Raw genomic sequence first — 18058 nt, 5'->3', positions numbered from 1 at the left:
TCCAAACGAAAAATAATAAACTGGTAGAAAAATTATTCAAAATGAACATTATTGACACCACCGAAAGATTTAAATTGTTTTTCTCCTCAACTTTAATCACCTGATCACTATCTCTTCTCTTACTGTTCTTGAATCTGGCAATGCTGATGGAAATTGCATAGTATTTATATGTAAAGATGGTGGTTGTCATATACTCGCCGACAGATGGCGCTGTAGTTTTTCTATATCAATATGGTAAGTGATATACACACGCCAATAGATGGCGCCAGTAGTAACAGATGTGTATTTTACTATGTTTTTTCTTGACATTAAGATAATTTTTTTAAGAGGAAATCTTTGCAAATTGATTTAGGAAATATGAGTGATAACGTTAACGTGAAACCAGATGTTTACGTTGCTGACGACTTAACCTCGAATGCATCGTCGACACTTTCGAGGGCATCCTTGAAAAATGCAAGACTATGTATTCGTAGGTTGGAGAAGAAGGATCAGTTGATGGAGATGGAGGCCATGAGGCTCAGGAATGCAAAGGCTCTTGTTGGTGAGCACGAAAAACAGAAGGCAATTTCGAATACCCCGATCAGCGAAGCTGGTTCGCTGGTGGAAGCGATGCGCGATGTGGGAGTGTCTGGGGATAAATCGGATGACATATCCTCCACTGACTCTTTCTTCTTTCTAAAGGTGAGTATTAAGTTCGAGTTTAGCCGCTAAAATCGCTAAAGTGAAAACTAAATCAGTAAGAAAAATGCATGAAATTATACATATTTGTTGCAAATTTTATTATAACTTGATGGGGAAAAGCCCAAAGCAAATTTTCACAAAGTTTGTGTTCCTTAAAATGGATTATTAAAGAAAAGTAATCGTGAAAAAATGACGTTTTTAGCGGCTAAACTCGAACTTAATACCCACCTTAAGGGTCAAAGAGGCCTTTAAAGTGAAGCAGAGATTAACAGGTAAGAAGGATATGTCGGAAAATGACTCGAGGCGCCTCCTCAAAGCAAATGAAACTATAAAAAAATGAGAGTTAACCAAGAAGGAGCTCATTGAAGGTAACTTAATATTAAGAGAATGTAACTCTTCGAAATTGAACTTTTGCCCTACCGAACGCACCGATTTAGCCAAAGCTGAAGCGGATCGCAATATAAACGAGATGAATGAGCCAAGCTCGTCTTCTCGTTCCCAGGTCAGGGGAAAGATAGACCGAGAAGGGTAATTGTGTGCGTCCAGTCCATTAGCGGACTCGAAAGGAAAGCCGAGCCAGGCTCGGAATCCCGCCGAGAATGCTAATGGATCTAAAACTTCCGGCAGATAATGTGTCATTTATCCATGAATCCGAGGAATATGGACGACACAAGGGTATAGCGCCATCTCTAAATCATATCATTTTAACTGTCATTGGTACCAATAGATATGTTCAATAATCACTCTCTTGTAAATTACCTACGTATAATGTTTCTTTAATAAATGAATTCAGTCTTCACTCATCATCGGACTCGTTCGTTTCATTTGACTACTCTAACTTAGTGAGTGACACTACATGGCGACCGTGACCAGAGAAAAAGTGCATTAATAAAAGAAGACTTCTGAAACAATTAAACATCTAGAAACAATATTGCAAAAAAAAAAAGATTTGTGACGGCCACTGTATTCATATTTATAGGAAATATAATTTATGTTCTTCTTCTTGCCTGGGATTATGTGCGACGATATGGCAACGGTGAAACAGATGACTGCATTCGGCGTGAAAGATATGTTCGGCAAACGTCAGACTAATGTTTTTATTTCACAGGAATTTACCAGACGGCTGTCGACAATAAAACACACAGTGTGAACGACTTGAAATGTACTGTTTTGAACCTTTGGACGGGATGTGACGCTCGGGCATTGAACTACAGGTACTGTTTTGGTGTGTTACTGATCGTGGAATGATGTATGATCAAGAAATCGGGATATAGTTTCTGTTGAGTGTTTACTACTGATATTGTAATATCATGTAATGCTCTTCTGAATGACTAGCGCCATCTAGTGCCAGCCTTTGACATTTCATGGGTGACATTGGAAGGGATCAAATGAACCCTTTTTGTTTTGCTAAATTTGGCAGAACTGGATATGACCTTGTTAAAGGACACCGTGACCGATCGATGACATTGTCATGACAATGCAAAAACGTTTGGCTCATTGCCAATAGTGAACTGCAGTGATCGGGTCCATTTTTGTACAAAGAGAGTTTTTGTGAATTCTGACATATGGTTTTTTTTTGTTGTTTTGTACTCACGGTTCGTGTTTTATTGGTTTAAAGTGGATTTTTATTAATATTTCGTGTATATTTAGGTTAGCTAAAGGAAATTTAGAGGAAAATCCATAGGCAGTTTTTTGGTTGGTGAAACCGAAATTATTATCTTTTTTTTTTTGTGTGATATTGAGAAACTCGGGTAAGAATCTTATATCCGTCGTACATTTGTTTCTGTGGGGGCATATAAGTAATTCTTTTTATTTTATTTGGGTACAAGGATTTTGTGGTAATGCAGTTCCAGGATGAGATTGGTCATCGGATGCATCTAGTGGTTAGTGTGCGAATGAGACCCGAGACACCTGTACGTCAGTAGGTGCACCACAATTATCCCGAGGTTGGCAATACTGCACCTCCATATGGTAGCCTGGGGAGAGGAAAGTATTCCCAAACAGATGAGTGAGTACAAGTACCCAGTAGGAACAAAAATTAAGAGAAATCTTCGTGGTAGACGTAATCCATCCCTGGTTTCGGTGCACAATCAAATAATTAGCCCAGGAACCAAATTATAAAGTAAAGAAGTCTGAAATTATTTGTTACATAATCAATTAGATTCATGGTAACCTAAAAAAACGTGGTTGATGTTAATTCTCAAGTTCGAAGAGAAGTTTAAGAAGAGAAATTCAACTATTTCATACTTACCAAAGAAAAACGAATTTGCTTCAACTTACCTAAAAAGTTGTTATTGATTTTAATACTCTATTAAATTTGAAATAAAACAAAACAAGAACCATTCTATTTGATCACGAATCATTTATCATTTCGTGAAATCAAAATTAATTATTTACTGAAAAAAGAATTAAAATTCTGAAAATTAATTACATTCAAAAATCAAACTAAATATCTCAAGTAAAATCAATTATTTGCTAAGAGAAAAAAACAAAATTCTGAAAATTCATTGGATTCAAAAGTATTTCAAGAAAAAATATTGGCTTTGAATATCATTAAAAGAAAATTAATAGTAATTTAAAAAATTACAAAATCGAAAAAAAAAAAAAGAAACTGAAAATAAGTACAAATCATAAAAGAGGAAGAGAAAAACTGAATTGTAAATTATGAATTGTTAACAAATTAGTCTGTTGTTGTGAGAGGAAAAATAATCATAATTAAAAAGTTAAAAATTAGCAAAGCATAACTGAATTAACGAAAACTTGAAAATTTAATTAAAAAAGCTTAAAAAGAGTAGAGGTAAACTATAAAAAAAAAATAAATTTTGGTTATTTCTCCTCGAATACTCACCATCTAATTGTGTTTTTTATATTTTTACAAACCTTATATACTTACCTTAGACTTACTTTATATACATACTTACCTTATTTATTTACAACCTTATATACTTACCTATATATTACCTTTTTATACCTACCTTTTCTTTCATTCGAATATATGTATGATATGTGAATTTATTTAAATTTGAAACACAATGTGTTGATTCCTTTCTGAAAGGTTCGGGAATGTAGCTAATGTGAGAGAAGTTCCGCGAGTTACTGTAAGGGGGATTCTGATAAAAGTGGGGCAAGAAAGAATCTCACAGGATGGTCATATGGGACCATGAAGAGGGAGGGCAGCCCAGCAAACCAATTGCATCTGGTTTGCAAAGTCAGTTCGTGGATATAATCAAATTCCAAAATACTTGTATTTTTTCTTTTCTAGAATGTCCGTCCGTCCGTTTTATTTTAAATTTCAAATTCAATTTGTGTAACCGTCCATTGTTCAACGTTTTATAAAAACAATGTTTCCACCAGGCACTTAAATTCTTAAATGAATGGATAGAGCGGAAGAACCCCCCATATCCGGCGAGCTACAGCCGCAGCAAAACGCCAAGAGTGCCACCGCTTTTTTTTACAAAACCTGTCCATTACATTTTGGCGCCCAGCAACGTGGGTCAATCTTTTCGTTTTGGCTTCGAATTTTTTGAAGGCGATTCATCTTCACATTCAACCGTGTTTGTCTGTTTGTCTCGTATTCAAAAGATCCGAAAACATCACTTTTTGATACCCAACGTAAATACGCAGATATGTTTCGACTTCCAAACTATGGAATCATCAAAAACAATCTGGCTGAATTCCAAAGGTTGAATTATCTATAAGGACATGTAAGTCCCGGAAAGTAATTACGTTTTGCTATGCCTGAGTTGCGACAAGTCTCTTTTGATTTTTCACACTTTGGAGAATCAATTCACATTTGGTTCTGAATGGAAAGAGCGTAAGTCATTATCCGAAGGATCAATAGATTCGTGTTAATTTGCGACGACTCTTGCTATTCAGTAACCAATTGTGATTTGATTCACTTCATGTATGTGTTCGTTTTATGTTCTGTGACAAAATTCTAGAAAAGAAATACAATCTAAACTCATAAAAGAAATATATGTTTCAAAGCGACTTTACATTTGATTTTAATAACAAAAACATGAGTTGAGAGTTTGTTTGGAAACTGGAAAATTTTATTACATTAGTAGATATTTTTAAAATAAAAGAAAAAGTATAAATAAATTAAATAATAAAATAAATAATTAAAATCAAAGAGATAAATAAATGACTAGCTAAATAAATTAATATAAATAATAATAATAAATAAATGATAAATTATTATAAATAATATGAACAAAAATTTAAAGTACAAATTACATAAAACAAAAATGAAATGAATAGATGAAAAAGAGATAAAATAGCAAAAATCAATAAGAAAAAAAAAAAAAGAACAATCTTAATGGATAAAATTTAAACAAAAATCGAATTTAAATATGAAATAATAAAATTTAAATAGACGCTAGATAATCATATTAATAAATTTTAAATTAAATGTAAATCAATATAATATTTAAACAAACCAATAATGGTAGGAATAAATTAAATAATTAAATATAAATAAATAAAATTTAAAATCCTAATGAAACATAAACAAATAAATAAATATAACAGAGAAGATTGTAATACATTAAATATTTTCAAAATAAAAACATAACTATAAATTAAATAATAAATAAACATAATAAAATAAAAAGAAATAACAATTTAAATAAATAGAATATATATATATATATATATATATATATATGTATATATATATATATATATATATATGTGTGTGTATATATATATATATATATATATATATATATATATATATATATGTATATGTGTATGTGTATATATATATATATATATATATATATATATATATATATATATATATATATATATATATATATATATATATATATATATATATATATATATATATATATATATATATATATATAACAAAAGAATAACACAAAAATGAAATAAATGAATAAAACCAAAATAAATCAAACAAAAATCAATAAAATGGAAAAAGTATAATCTTACTAAATAAAATTTCAAATAAAACAGAAAACAATTAAGTAAATAAATATATATTAACAAAATTGGAAAAAAACATTAATAACTCTAAAGCAAATAGAAATAAACACAAATATTAAACAAACTAAAATATATAAAGAATTAAATAAGTCAAAATATTATTTTTATAAATAAAAATGGAAAAAATAAAGATAATTTTTAATAAATTTAACGCAGCTAAATAAATAAATAAAAGTAAATAAATTAAACGAAAATGATCCAATTACATAAATAAAATAATAAATAAAAATTTAACAAATCAAATTTAAATTAAGATGAAAAAATATGTATATAAAATATCTGCGAATTGACATATTGTATCTCCAGACTTCTCCAGCAGGCAGCTACAGAAAGTACCGAACCAATTTGATTGAATAATTTTCTGAAAAAGAAAAAATTGAAATTTATTAGAAAAATTTTAAATTGATTTTTGAAAATAGTTTTTGGGATTTTTTTTTTAATATTAAATCAGTTGAGTTTTGAGAAGTAAACGGAAATTGAGGATATTTGATAATAATTTTTTTTTGGAAATCTGCACTGATAGTTGGATTAATATTCAGACAGATTTTAAAACATTTCTCTAAGAGCCAGAAATAGTTTTTTTTTCTTTATTAAAAATTTTGGAATTAGCATTTTTTTTTTTGTCAATTCGGATTTTTTTTTTTTGAACCATGGAATTAAGGTCCAATTCCAGGAATGCTGCTATGGCTAGCAATACTACATCCACTGTAACTGCAACTACCAATACTACTACAACTACTAATACAGCTACAAATACTAATACAACTACGACTACAACGACTTTAACTACGAGTACTACGACTCCAGCCATAGCAGAACAACCTGACATGACTCTGGGTCCTCGCACTCACTCATCTCTTGGGGATGACACTATTTCTTCACCCGATTATAGTAGTATCACAGCCATAGGGATCAGGAATGAATTTCAGGCGCGAAGGGCTAACGAGGAGAGTAATGGTCCACCTAGGAATGATGATAATATTTCGATAAGGGACTATATTACGGCGTCAGTAGGTGCGAATCAAGCTAGGACAATGAGGGAAATAAATGAGGATCTACGGAGAATCATACCCGAGATTGTTAGGGAAACTATTAGGTCAGAGAGGGCATTATCTTCTACAGGGGAAGTAAATCCCGATCCTATTCAACCTAGTAATTCCAACAGGACTCGTAATTCAACAGCGAATACTCCTGGATTGAATTTTTCTACTGCCCAGGAACAGCCGATAACAAATTCGGTGGGACATCGACAAAATTATCGTGCGGATCGGAATGCACCACAACGACAAAGACGCAATTTTCCACGACAGCCAGTTGGGAATCAATTTCCAACGACAAATGGCCAAGATAATGATTTTTATCACAACGGACGTTTTTATCAACAGCCACAGCAGAATTTTGCTGCGGCAACAGCTTTCAATGTTGCTCCACCAAGTCATTTAGATCTCGAAAAATGGGGAATACATTTTGATGCTACTAATAAATCTGTTAGCGTTGAAGATTTTATTTTTAGAGTTGAGACTCTTCGGGAGGACACAAATTATCCGTGGCCAAGTTTACTTAAAGGATTCCATCGTTTGTTATCTGGAAGCGCTTACGAATGGTTTTGGAATTTTCGTCGACAAAATCCAAATTGCACATGGGATGATTTGAAATGCAATTTGAAAAGAAAATTCCAACGTTTCGAAAGTGACTTCGAGATACAACGAAGAATAATGGAAAGGAGACAACATTATGGTGAAAGTGCTGACACTTTCTTAAATGAAATTGTATCTCTAAATAATCAAATGAGAGTTTCTATTCCCGAGAATGAACTCGTCAAGATGGTGAAAGACAATCTCAAAGACGGTTTATCGCAGCTCATATTTCCCATGTATATCATGGATATGAATCATCTTCTTGATGAATGCAGACGGGCTGAAAGAAATCTTTCGAAACGGAATTTGAGTAGGCAAATGAATCCACAGCAACACCGCAGAGTAAATGAGTTGGAATATTCAACTGATTATTTCTACGATGCACCACAACCACAACAACGAGAAGGTATGACACAGGATTTTCAGTTGGAGGCTTTGAAAATGAACTCTCCTCCAAATAAACCTATTGTATGCTGGAACTGCAAGCGTCCAGGGCATACGTTTATAGATTGCGACTCGAACGAACGTTCACTATTTTGTTACAGATGTGGGTTCGAGAACGTAATCTCGCCTAATTGTCCTCGTTGTACGGGAAACAACACAAAGAGCATGATGAGGACGGGGCCATCATGTTCAAGTGTGAAACAGCCCCAATAAGTGACCATGACTGCAATATTCAATTGCATGTCAAAGAGTTTGTCCCTGGCGACATCTCTACAAAACCTGAATCTACCACAAATAACGACACGGATGTAACAAATGAAAAGGGTTACAGTGAAATATTCAATATTAGGGATAGTAACGCAATTGCTGATCGTATTCCAAAACTTAGAACTTTGGTCCCTTATGAAGAAAGGTTGGCCAATTATAATAGAATACGGGATGAAATTTTTAAGGATTTTGATCAAGGACCTTCGAAGCGGATAATGAAGGCAAGAAATAGATACGCTGACAGAAAGACTGAACGAAAATTACTCTCCATTTCAGGTTTGTCCAATGAGAATGACATTAGACCTTATTTGGATGTTGTAATCAACGACATTCCAATAAAAGGACTAATGGATAGTGGTGCAACTGTTTCCTGTCTAGGAAAAGATTGTCTTAAAAATGTCGAAGACATGAAATGTGAAATTTTTGATTTCAAATCATTCATACATACTGCAGACGGACGAGGAAAAAGCATAATAGGCAAAATAAGAGCCAAAATAAAATGCAATAATCAAATGCATACAATGACATTTTATTTGGTTCCATCTTTGTCTCAACAGTTGATACTAGGATGTGATTTTTGGGAAAAATTTGGTATTTCAATATCATTTCGAAAACCAACGATCAATGAACTTTCAGTTCATGAAAATGAAGAACCCAAAATTCATGATCTTAGTTATGAACAAGCGATTAAACTCGAAAATGCCAAGTTGGAATTTCGATGTTTCAGCAAATATGGTCTAGGTAAAACCAATTTGGAAACTCACATTATAGACACAGGTGATTCTGAACCAAGGAAAATGCGTTATTTTCCAATCTCACCTGCTGTCCAGAAATTGACCTATGCTGAAATTGACAGGATGATAGCTCTTGATGTTATTGAACCAGCTACCAGCGCAGCTTGGAATAACAGGGTTACCCTTGTCATAAAACCCAATAAGAATCGACTTTGTTTAGACGCAAGGGAACTAAACAAAGTGACTAAAAAGGACGCTTATCCCCTGCCGAATATCGATGGTTTGCTAAGTAGACTCGGTGACACTTACTTCATCTCTGCCATCGATTTAAAGGATGCCTTTTGGCAGATTCCTTTAGAGGAATCTAGCCGGCCGAAGACAGCATTCACAGTCCAAGGGAGACCTCATTATCAATTTAAGGTAATGCCCTTTGGACTGTGCAATGCTGCCCAACGCATGTGCAGATTGATGGATAAGGTCATCCCATCAATTCTGAAGGATCGAGTTTTTGTATATCTCGATGACCTGCTTGTAGTTTCTCCGAATTTTGAATCACATATTGAAATGTTGACTATTGTGGGTAGACGTTTGACTTCAGCTGGCCTGACAATAAATCTACAGAAATCCAAGTTCTGTTACAAAGAACTCAGATATCTGGGTTATATTGTAGGAGATGGCAAGCTGAAGACAGACCCAAGTAAAGTGGAAGCAATTTCCAAAATTAATCCTCCGCGGACACCAAGGGATGTTCGGAAATTTTTAGGAACTGTGGGTTGGTACCGGCGGTTTATCCCGGATTTTTCAACCTTATCTGCCCCAATTACCGACACTTTGAGAAAGTCGACAAAATTTGTTTTTACTCCTGATGCAATAGCAGCATTTGAAAGATTGAAGAAAAGATTGATCTCAAGTCCAGTACTTATCAGCCCTGACTTTGACAAACCATTTTTCGTCCAATGTGACGCTTCTGATGTTGGTGTTGGCGCAGTGCTATTTCAAAGGGACAATGATGGAGAAGAGCATCCAATTGAATATTTTTCGAAAAAACTAAACCCTGCACAGAAAAATTATTCCACTACGGAAAAAGAATGTCTTGCAGTGGTTTTAGCGATAGAAAAGTTCCGCCAATATATTGAATTGATGGACTTCACAGTCATCACAGACCATTCCAGTCTGCGATGGCTGATGAAGCAGCAAGACCTTAATGGAAGACTTGCACGTTGGAGTCTTAAGCTGCAAGGATATCAATTCAATATAGAACATCGCAAAGGGTCGAAAAATGTGGTACCTGATATGCTCTCACGTCTGGATATGGAAGAGCTGAGCCTTGGAACCAATATGGTTATTGATTTCAACTCGCCAGAATTCCATAGCCCAGATTATGAAGCATTGAAGGACACAATAACGCAGAACCGCGAAAGATTGCCCGATTTGAAGGTGGAAGATGATATTGTGTTGAAAAGGACGAGGTTCAATAGAAGTACTCTTGATGACGAAGAAGAATGTTGGAGGATATGGCTACCAACGGGCCTCATTGATGGCGTCATCAGGAACTCGCACCAACATAACACATGTCATGGAGGAATTGGAAAAACAATTCACAACATTAGGGAATATTTTTATTGGCCTTCATTGACCACTGATGTGCGTGAGTTTATTCTGAATTGTCAAAGCTGCAAGGAAAATAAACACAGCAAACAGATTCTAAGACCTACTATGGGACAAGAAGTCAAGACTGAACGCCCTTTTCAAAAAGTGTATGTTGACTTCTTGGGTCCATATCCGAGGACTCGAAGTGGCAACACACACATTTTCATTGTTTTGGACCATCGTACAAAATTTGTTCTTTTGAAGGCTATGCCTAAGGCTACTACGCATGCTGTGAATAAATTTCTATCAGCTGAGGTATTTCATAAGTTCGGGGTTCCTGAAACATTGCATTCCGATAATGGAAAACAATTCACCAGTGAAGCTTTCAAGGAACTCATGAACTTGTATGGAATTCATCACATGAGAACTGCGATCCATTCACCGCAGTCAAATGCGAGCGAAAGGGTGAACCAGTCGATCCTGAGTAGCATTAGAACGTTTTTGAATGATAATCAGAACAGATGGGATGAAAATTTATCCCAGATAGAGTGCTCACTACGCTCTACAGTCCATGCATCAACTGGTGAAACGCCCTACTTTGCCCTATTTGGGTATAACATGATTACCCACGCCCAAGCTTATAAAATTTTAAGAAAGTTAGGAGCATTGCGTGATGGCGACATTTCTATTCTACCCAAATCTTCGAAAATGCAAATTATTCATAAGAGGATATCTGATAAGATGCATGAGGCGTACAATAGAAATGTGAAAAGCTACAATAAGAGGGCAAAGGAAATAAATTTCAAAGCTGGTCAAGAAGTTTTTAGAAAGAACTTCGTACAGAGCAACTTTGCGAAAGGCATTAACTCTAAGTTATGCAAACAATGGCTGAAATGTAGAATACGGAAACCCATCGGCAAGAACCTGTACGAGGTGGAAAACATGAAGGGTCAATTAGTTGGGACGATTCATGCTCAACATTTGAAATATTAATGAGACGGTAATCATCGTCAATTTATTGGGTCATAGAAAAATTTTTGTTGTACCATCACGGACACCCCGCACAGGAAGAGAATATCACCAGAGTAATTCCAATCAAAAGGTGATCGGAATTGTTTTTTTATTAACAGATTAGTTGATACAATTAACTTTTTAACCCTATACCCAAGACTAAGTCAGTCGGGAAAAAGTAATGAACATTTTTTTTTTGCACTTTCAATTAAATATGTATTTCAAACAGTCAAGTGTTAATCCGAATGGAAGCTGTAAACCAAGAAAGTGATTGAAAATGGTTACTTTTTTTCTGATTAAAGACGTAATGAAGTTTTTCAATCAACAAAAATTAATTGTTTTTGATTTAAAATTAAATGCAATTTGCTTTTAAAATCAGGCGATAGTTTTTTTTTTGTCAAGAATTTTTCTATGCCCAGTTAAAAATGTGATTAATTCGATTTCTGTGATTTAGGACATTTTAAATAAAGGAATTAATTAGATAAGGTAACTTCGTGTTGAATCGGGAAAATCTTTTTTTTGTTGGGTGCATAGATGCGTTTCCTATTTCACGAGACATATTTGTTTTGATTTGTTTTTTTTTTTGTTTGATTCCTTGAACTTGGAAAAGATAAATTGCTATTTTTAGGACACTCTATTGTACACGGAAGTACAACAAATGGAAAATAATGTACAACTATTGAAATTGAAAATAAATTCTCTCAAAAGTTTATTTATACACACAAAAAATTTGTTAGTAGGGACAGCAGTAACTGGTTGCTGGAATAGCAAACATTTCCTGCTGTTTTTTTTAAGCTCGATTACACTAAAACATGTTTTATTTTGGTTGATACAAATAAAAATGTCAAAATAGGAGCTCCCCTAATGTAATTAAAACAATATTTTATGAATATCTATAGTGTTTGACCAAAAACTACTTTTGGTTCTTAAATATGCCTTGGGGGAAAATTTATAACCTAAAAGTTTATAATTTGTTGGTTATTAGGCCATGAAGTGCAAAAATATAACAGCAGACATCTACTGCTGTTTTTAGCAGACATTTTTCTATGAGTGTAGAGTTCACTAGCACAACAGGAAATACGATAAAGCGGTATTGGGCTGCATAACCATTACAGGGTAGACACACATGAATTTATTCTTGCACACAATTGTCAATTTTCAATGCAAATATAGGATGAATGTGCCGAGGCATTTTACGAGAGGCTAATGAATGGAATTTACTCACGGTTATTTTCAGTTCTGTGCGTTCGGCGATGTGATAGGCGAGTTGTAGTATTGCCGTCTGAAGTAGCGTGAGATGGATGAATTTCGAATTCCGTGCATAGAGCGGGACGAATATGATCAATATTCTTCTTTGGTATTCAGACGGTGGTCCATGATAGTGCAGTGGTATATCCTACCTAGTCTCTCGAAAGTCCTAGGAATAACGAGTATGAGCAATCAATTGTAGTGAGGGATGCAATTACTTACTATTTTTGATCCCATTGGTATGGGATTTAGTTAGGACAAATCGATTTTGACGATGGCCACAGAGATAAATTGTTTGATTTTGGCCACAAGATAAGTTTTATATTGGTCACTTGATCGAATAATTTGTTTCATCATTGGCCACATTTATTGTGGTAGGACAGTGGCGTCCTGTGGATATTATACACCATTAACGGGGGTATGAAGATATCCAAGTTGCATGGCCTGAGAACGATGGTGCTTGTGACGCGAGCACTGGTTGATGCTTGACACATATGGCCGGTTGTCTTGTTGTAGTAACCGGGACTGTAATATGGGTTATGGTTAAGTTGGGCCTTATTTAATAATTATGCATCTCACGCAGTTGACGAGACTTCCAATATCGGAAATGTCGACTGCATAGTCCGATTGGGATATTATGTTTGGCAAGGATTGCAACTGGATAGTTTGGTAGTCTGCATTCCGTTTCGCCGATGAAGCCGGTGTTCACGTTACAAGTCGTGTGATACATGTTATGGTCACGCGCTCCTAGAAAATGGAGACACAATGAACGACAATTTCAAGACCTGAGGAAAAATAGTACCAGATTATGAATGGGAGTGTTGTACTTTATGGACCTATGGCGCTGGCTGCGACATGTGCTCATATCGTATCTATTTATTTTTTTTTGCCTCTGATATTTACATTCGGTATTGACGTCGGGCTATTATATGCAGACATGGCTGATCGGTTACTGGTATTCGATAGTATTCTTTTTTTTATGGCTTGCTCGGAGGGATCTACGTTCTTTGGATATCGATCTTTGACAAGCAGCTGTGGCAATTTTAATTGTATTTTATGGAGATCTCCATTAATTTATTGAATGTCAGCCGAGGGTAATCGTTAAGTTGGGTATTAGCTCGCTTGGTTAATGGTGATTGAGAGCAGGGTGGATACGAGTAGTTTTTAGTTTACTTGGGGTTATCGATTAATCGTTGTTTCGATCGGTTTGAATTACCATGGTATGTACGACAGGGTAGAAATTTGATTAGGGTTACCAACCCTTGGATACGTAATAATGCTAAATCGCTAACTTTTGCGTTACATTTTTGTGTATTAAGGTAAGTACTATGTTCGCTTTTCGAGTTGAAATTTTCGCGGTTACTCTATTAAAACAGTTCAATATAAAGCAGATAAATTAACTCAATTGATGCGCAGTTTCTTGTTCCTCTAAATTTCGGCAAGACATTCTGGGAATATGTTTGTTTTCATTTATAATTTTGATTATTTAAGGAAAAGTAATCGCGAAAATAAAGTGGTTTTCAACTCGAAAACCGAACATAACCCTTAGTGACGACACAATGTACAGATAGCCGTAAATGGCGAAACCAGCAGTTTAAAGATCTAGTGTCCGACTTCGTGGTTCCCAAATTTTTATTTCTACGCTGGCTCCGAATAAGAAATTTGGCTTTGTGACGGCCACTGTATTCATATTTATAGGAAATATAATTTATGTTCTTCTTCTTGCCTGGGATTATGTGCGACGATATGGCAACGGTGAAACAGATGACTGCATTCGGCGTGAAAGATATGTTCGGCAAACGTCAGACTAATGTTTTTATTTCACAGGAATTTACCAGACGGCTGTCGACAATAAAACACACAGTGTGAACGACTTGAAATGTACTGTTTTGAACCTTTGGACGGGATGTGACGCTCGGGCATTGAACTACAGGTACTGTTTTGGTGTGTTACTGATCGTGGAATGATGTATGATCAAGAAATCGGGATATAGTTTCTGTTGAGTGTTTACTACTGATATTGTAATATCATGTAATGCTCTTCTGAATGACTAGCGCCATCTAGTGCCAGCCTTTGACATTTCATGGGTGACATTGGAAGGGATCAAATGAACCCTTTTTGTTTTGCTAAATTTGGCAGAACTGGATATGACCTTGTTAAAGGACACCGTGACCGATCGATGACATTGTCATGACAATGCAAAAACGTTTGGCTCATTGCCAATAGTGAACTGCAGTGATCGGGTCCATTTTTGTACAAAGAGAGTTTTTGTGAATTCTGACATATGGTTTTTTTTTGTTGTTTTGTACTCACGGTTCGTGTTTTATTGGTTTAAAGTGGATTTTTATTAATATTTCGTGTATATTTAGGTTAGCTAAAGGAAATTTAGAGGAAAATCCATAGGCAGTTTTTTGGTTGGTGAAACCGAAATTATTATCTTTTTTTTTTTGTGTGATATTGAGAAACTCGGGTAAGAATCTTATATCCGTCGTACATTTGTTTCTGTGGGGGCATATAAGTAATTCTTTTTATTTTATTTGGGTACAAGGATTTTGTGGTAATGCAGTTCCAGGATGAGATTGGTCATCGGATGCATCTAGTGGTTAGTGTGCGAATGAGACCCGAGACACCTGTACGTCAGTAGGTGCACCACAATTATCCCGAGGTTGGCAATACTGCACCTCCATATGGTAGCCTGGGGAGAGGAAAGTATTCCCAAACAGATGAGTGAGTACAAGTACCCAGTAGGAACAAAAATTAAGAGAAATCTTCGTGGTAGACGTAATCCATCCCTGGTTTCGGTGCACAATCAAATAATTAGCCCAGGAACCAAATTATAAAGTAAAGAAGTCTGAAATTATTTGTTACATAATCAATTAGATTCATGGTAACCTAAAAAAACGTGGTTGATGTTAATTCTCAAGTTCGAAGAGAAGTTTAAGAAGAGAAATTCAACTATTTCATACTTACCAAAGAAAAACGAATTTGCTTCAACTTACCTAAAAAGTTGTTATTGATTTTAATACTCTATTAAATTTGAAATAAAACAAAACAAGAACCATTCTATTTGATCACGAATCATTTATCATTTCGTGAAATCAAAATTAATTATTTACTGAAAAAAGAATTAAAATTCTGAAAATTAATTACATTCAAAAATCAAACTAAATATCTCAAGTAAAATCAATTATTTGCTAAGAGAAAAAAACAAAATTCTGAAAATTCATTGGATTCAAAAGTATTTCAAGAAAAAATATTGGCTTTGAATATCATTAAAAGAAAATTAATAGTAATTTAAAAAATTACAAAATCGAAAAAAAAAAAAAGAAACTGAAAATAAGTAAAAATCATAAAAGAGGAAGAGAAAAACTGAATTGTAAATTATGAATTGTTAACAAATTAGTCTGTTGTTGTGAGAGGAAAAATAATCATAATTAAAAAGTTAAAAATTAGCAAAGCATAACTGAATTAACGAAAACTTGAAAATTTAATTAAAAAAGCTTAAAAAGAGTAGAGGTAAACTATAAAAAAAAAATAAATTTTGGTTATTTCTCCTCGAATACTCACCATCTAATTGTGTTTTTTATATTTTTACAAACCTTATATACTTACCTTAGACTTACTTTATATACATACTTACCTTATTTATTTACAACCTTATATACTTACCTATATATTACCTTTTTATACCTACCTTTTCTTTCATTCGAATATATGTATGATATGTGAATTTATTTAAATTTGAAACACAATGTGTTGATTCCTTTCTGAAAGGTTCGGGAATGTAGCTAATGTGAGAGAAGTTCCGCGAGTTACTGTAAGGGGGATTCTGATAAAAGTGGGGCAAGAAAGAATCTCACAGGATGGTCATATGGGACCATGAAGAGGGAGGGCAGCCCAGCAAACCAATTGCATCTGGTTTGCAAAGTCAGTTCGTGGATATAATCAAATTCCAAAATACTTGTATTTTTTCTTTTCTAGAATGTCCGTCCGTCCGTTTTATTTTAAATTTCAAATTCAATTTGTGTAACCGTCCATTGTTCAACGTTTTATAAAAACAATGTTTCCACCAGGCACTTAAATTCTTAAATGAATGGATAGAGCGGAAGAACCCCCCATATCCGGCGAGCTACAGCCGCAGCAAAACGCCAAGAGTGCCACCGCTTTTTTTTACAAAACCTGTCCATTACAGATTATTAGTCGAAAAGAAGTTTGTTGTGCTGAGAAAAAAACAATTGTAGCCGAATGTGGATGAATAATTTTATGAAAACATTAAAAAAAAGTATATATTTTAAATATACTGAAAAACAAATTTAAGAAGTGTGTAGTTTGACCACATAATTGCAACCTAATAACCATCTGTCATTGGTATACAAACATTACCTATAAAAATTGTAAATTGTAATGTAAATTGATCTCACATATATGTAGATCAAAAGCCTTTGTTGTATTTATTTTCGTAGTTTATTATGATTGTAAATCTTGTAATAAATTAATAAAATCTCAATATAATCTGCCCTTTCATTTGATATTGGAATTTGGTTAGGATAATAGTAAAGAAAATCGAGGGCGGTTGCACCAACAAACAAAACAATTAATATGAAATTGCGACAACCAATGCAAAGTTGATCCAACATACTACCATGTAGTTACAATTGCCAAATGTTAGTTGTGCTGACAGATATCATTGATAGTTGATGGAACCACCTGCTTTCGGTTGGCAAATAATTCGGTTGAGGCAACGAATTTGTTTTCTGGGTGCATTTTTAATTCATTTTTCTTGACAAGTTTGTAAAGACTTTTATAACTTTCATTCGTTGTTTTTATTAAACTCAGGCAATCATCACAAATATATTTGATATTCCGGCATTTAAAAAGCGAGTCAAAATCATATTTAGGGAGTGCCACACATCTTGTATGAAACATTCTCTCGCAGTAACCTCCACATTTTATATCTGTATCCCGACAAGTGTTTTTACATTTTCCGCATCGCATATCCATGATTCCGTAGGAATCGTTTTATTTTATGAAAAGGACACTTATCCCAAAAGATTAAATGTATTTTTGAGATATTTCAGTGATATTTTCGTATAGAAATTTCAATTTATTTATGCTATGTTCCCACCGACTCGTTTTCCTCATTCGTTTTTCCAAAACATTTCACCGTTCACACCGGGTTGAGATGTTTTAGTTTGACAGTTACCATGGAAACTAGAAATTCACATTTACTCGAAATTCCATATATGCAACCTATGTCCAAATAATTACCGCGAGCGCAAAGGGAAACAAGTTTTTATGTTATTTTCACATGTCCATGTTCTTAAAAGCCTTTGTTTATTCTTTTTTTATGAAACTTATTTCAATATTTTGACATATATTTTGAATAGGGTATGTTATTCGGGGTATATTCCAAATTAGGTGGGTTCACATTCT

At 34.2% G+C, this 18058-nt stretch overlaps 1 protein-coding gene and 1 long non-coding RNA gene across 2 annotated transcripts; both read left to right on the top strand.

The window, feature by feature from the left end:
- The first annotated feature begins 1638 nt into the window (after positions 1-1638).
- Positions 1639-3783, top strand: LOC142225821 (uncharacterized). The gene is made up of 2 exons (XR_012719440.1): positions 1639-2276; positions 2332-3783. It is a non-coding gene; the product is annotated as an uncharacterized LOC142225821 (long non-coding RNA).
- A 2269-nt stretch (positions 3784-6052) lies between these two features.
- Positions 6053-7995, top strand: LOC142225820 (uncharacterized). The gene has a single exon (XM_075295633.1). The coding sequence runs from the start codon at positions 6345-6347 to the stop codon at positions 7986-7988; it is 1644 nt and encodes a 547-aa protein (XP_075151748.1). The 5' UTR covers positions 6053-6344; the 3' UTR covers positions 7989-7995.
- Positions 7996-18058: the final 10063 nt, after the last annotated feature.

The sequence above is a fragment of the Haematobia irritans genome, chromosome 2 (assembly GCF_050003625.1).
Source record: "Haematobia irritans isolate KBUSLIRL chromosome 2, ASM5000362v1, whole genome shotgun sequence".
NCBI lineage: Eukaryota > Metazoa > Arthropoda > Insecta > Diptera > Muscidae > Haematobia > Haematobia irritans.
This window is presented reverse-complemented; position numbering and strand designations above follow the sequence as displayed.

Coding starts and splice junctions, on each gene's coding strand:
- LOC142225820 (XM_075295633.1), top strand. CDS start 6,345: ATGGAATTAAGGTCCAATTCCAGGAATGCTGCTATGGCTAGCAATACT.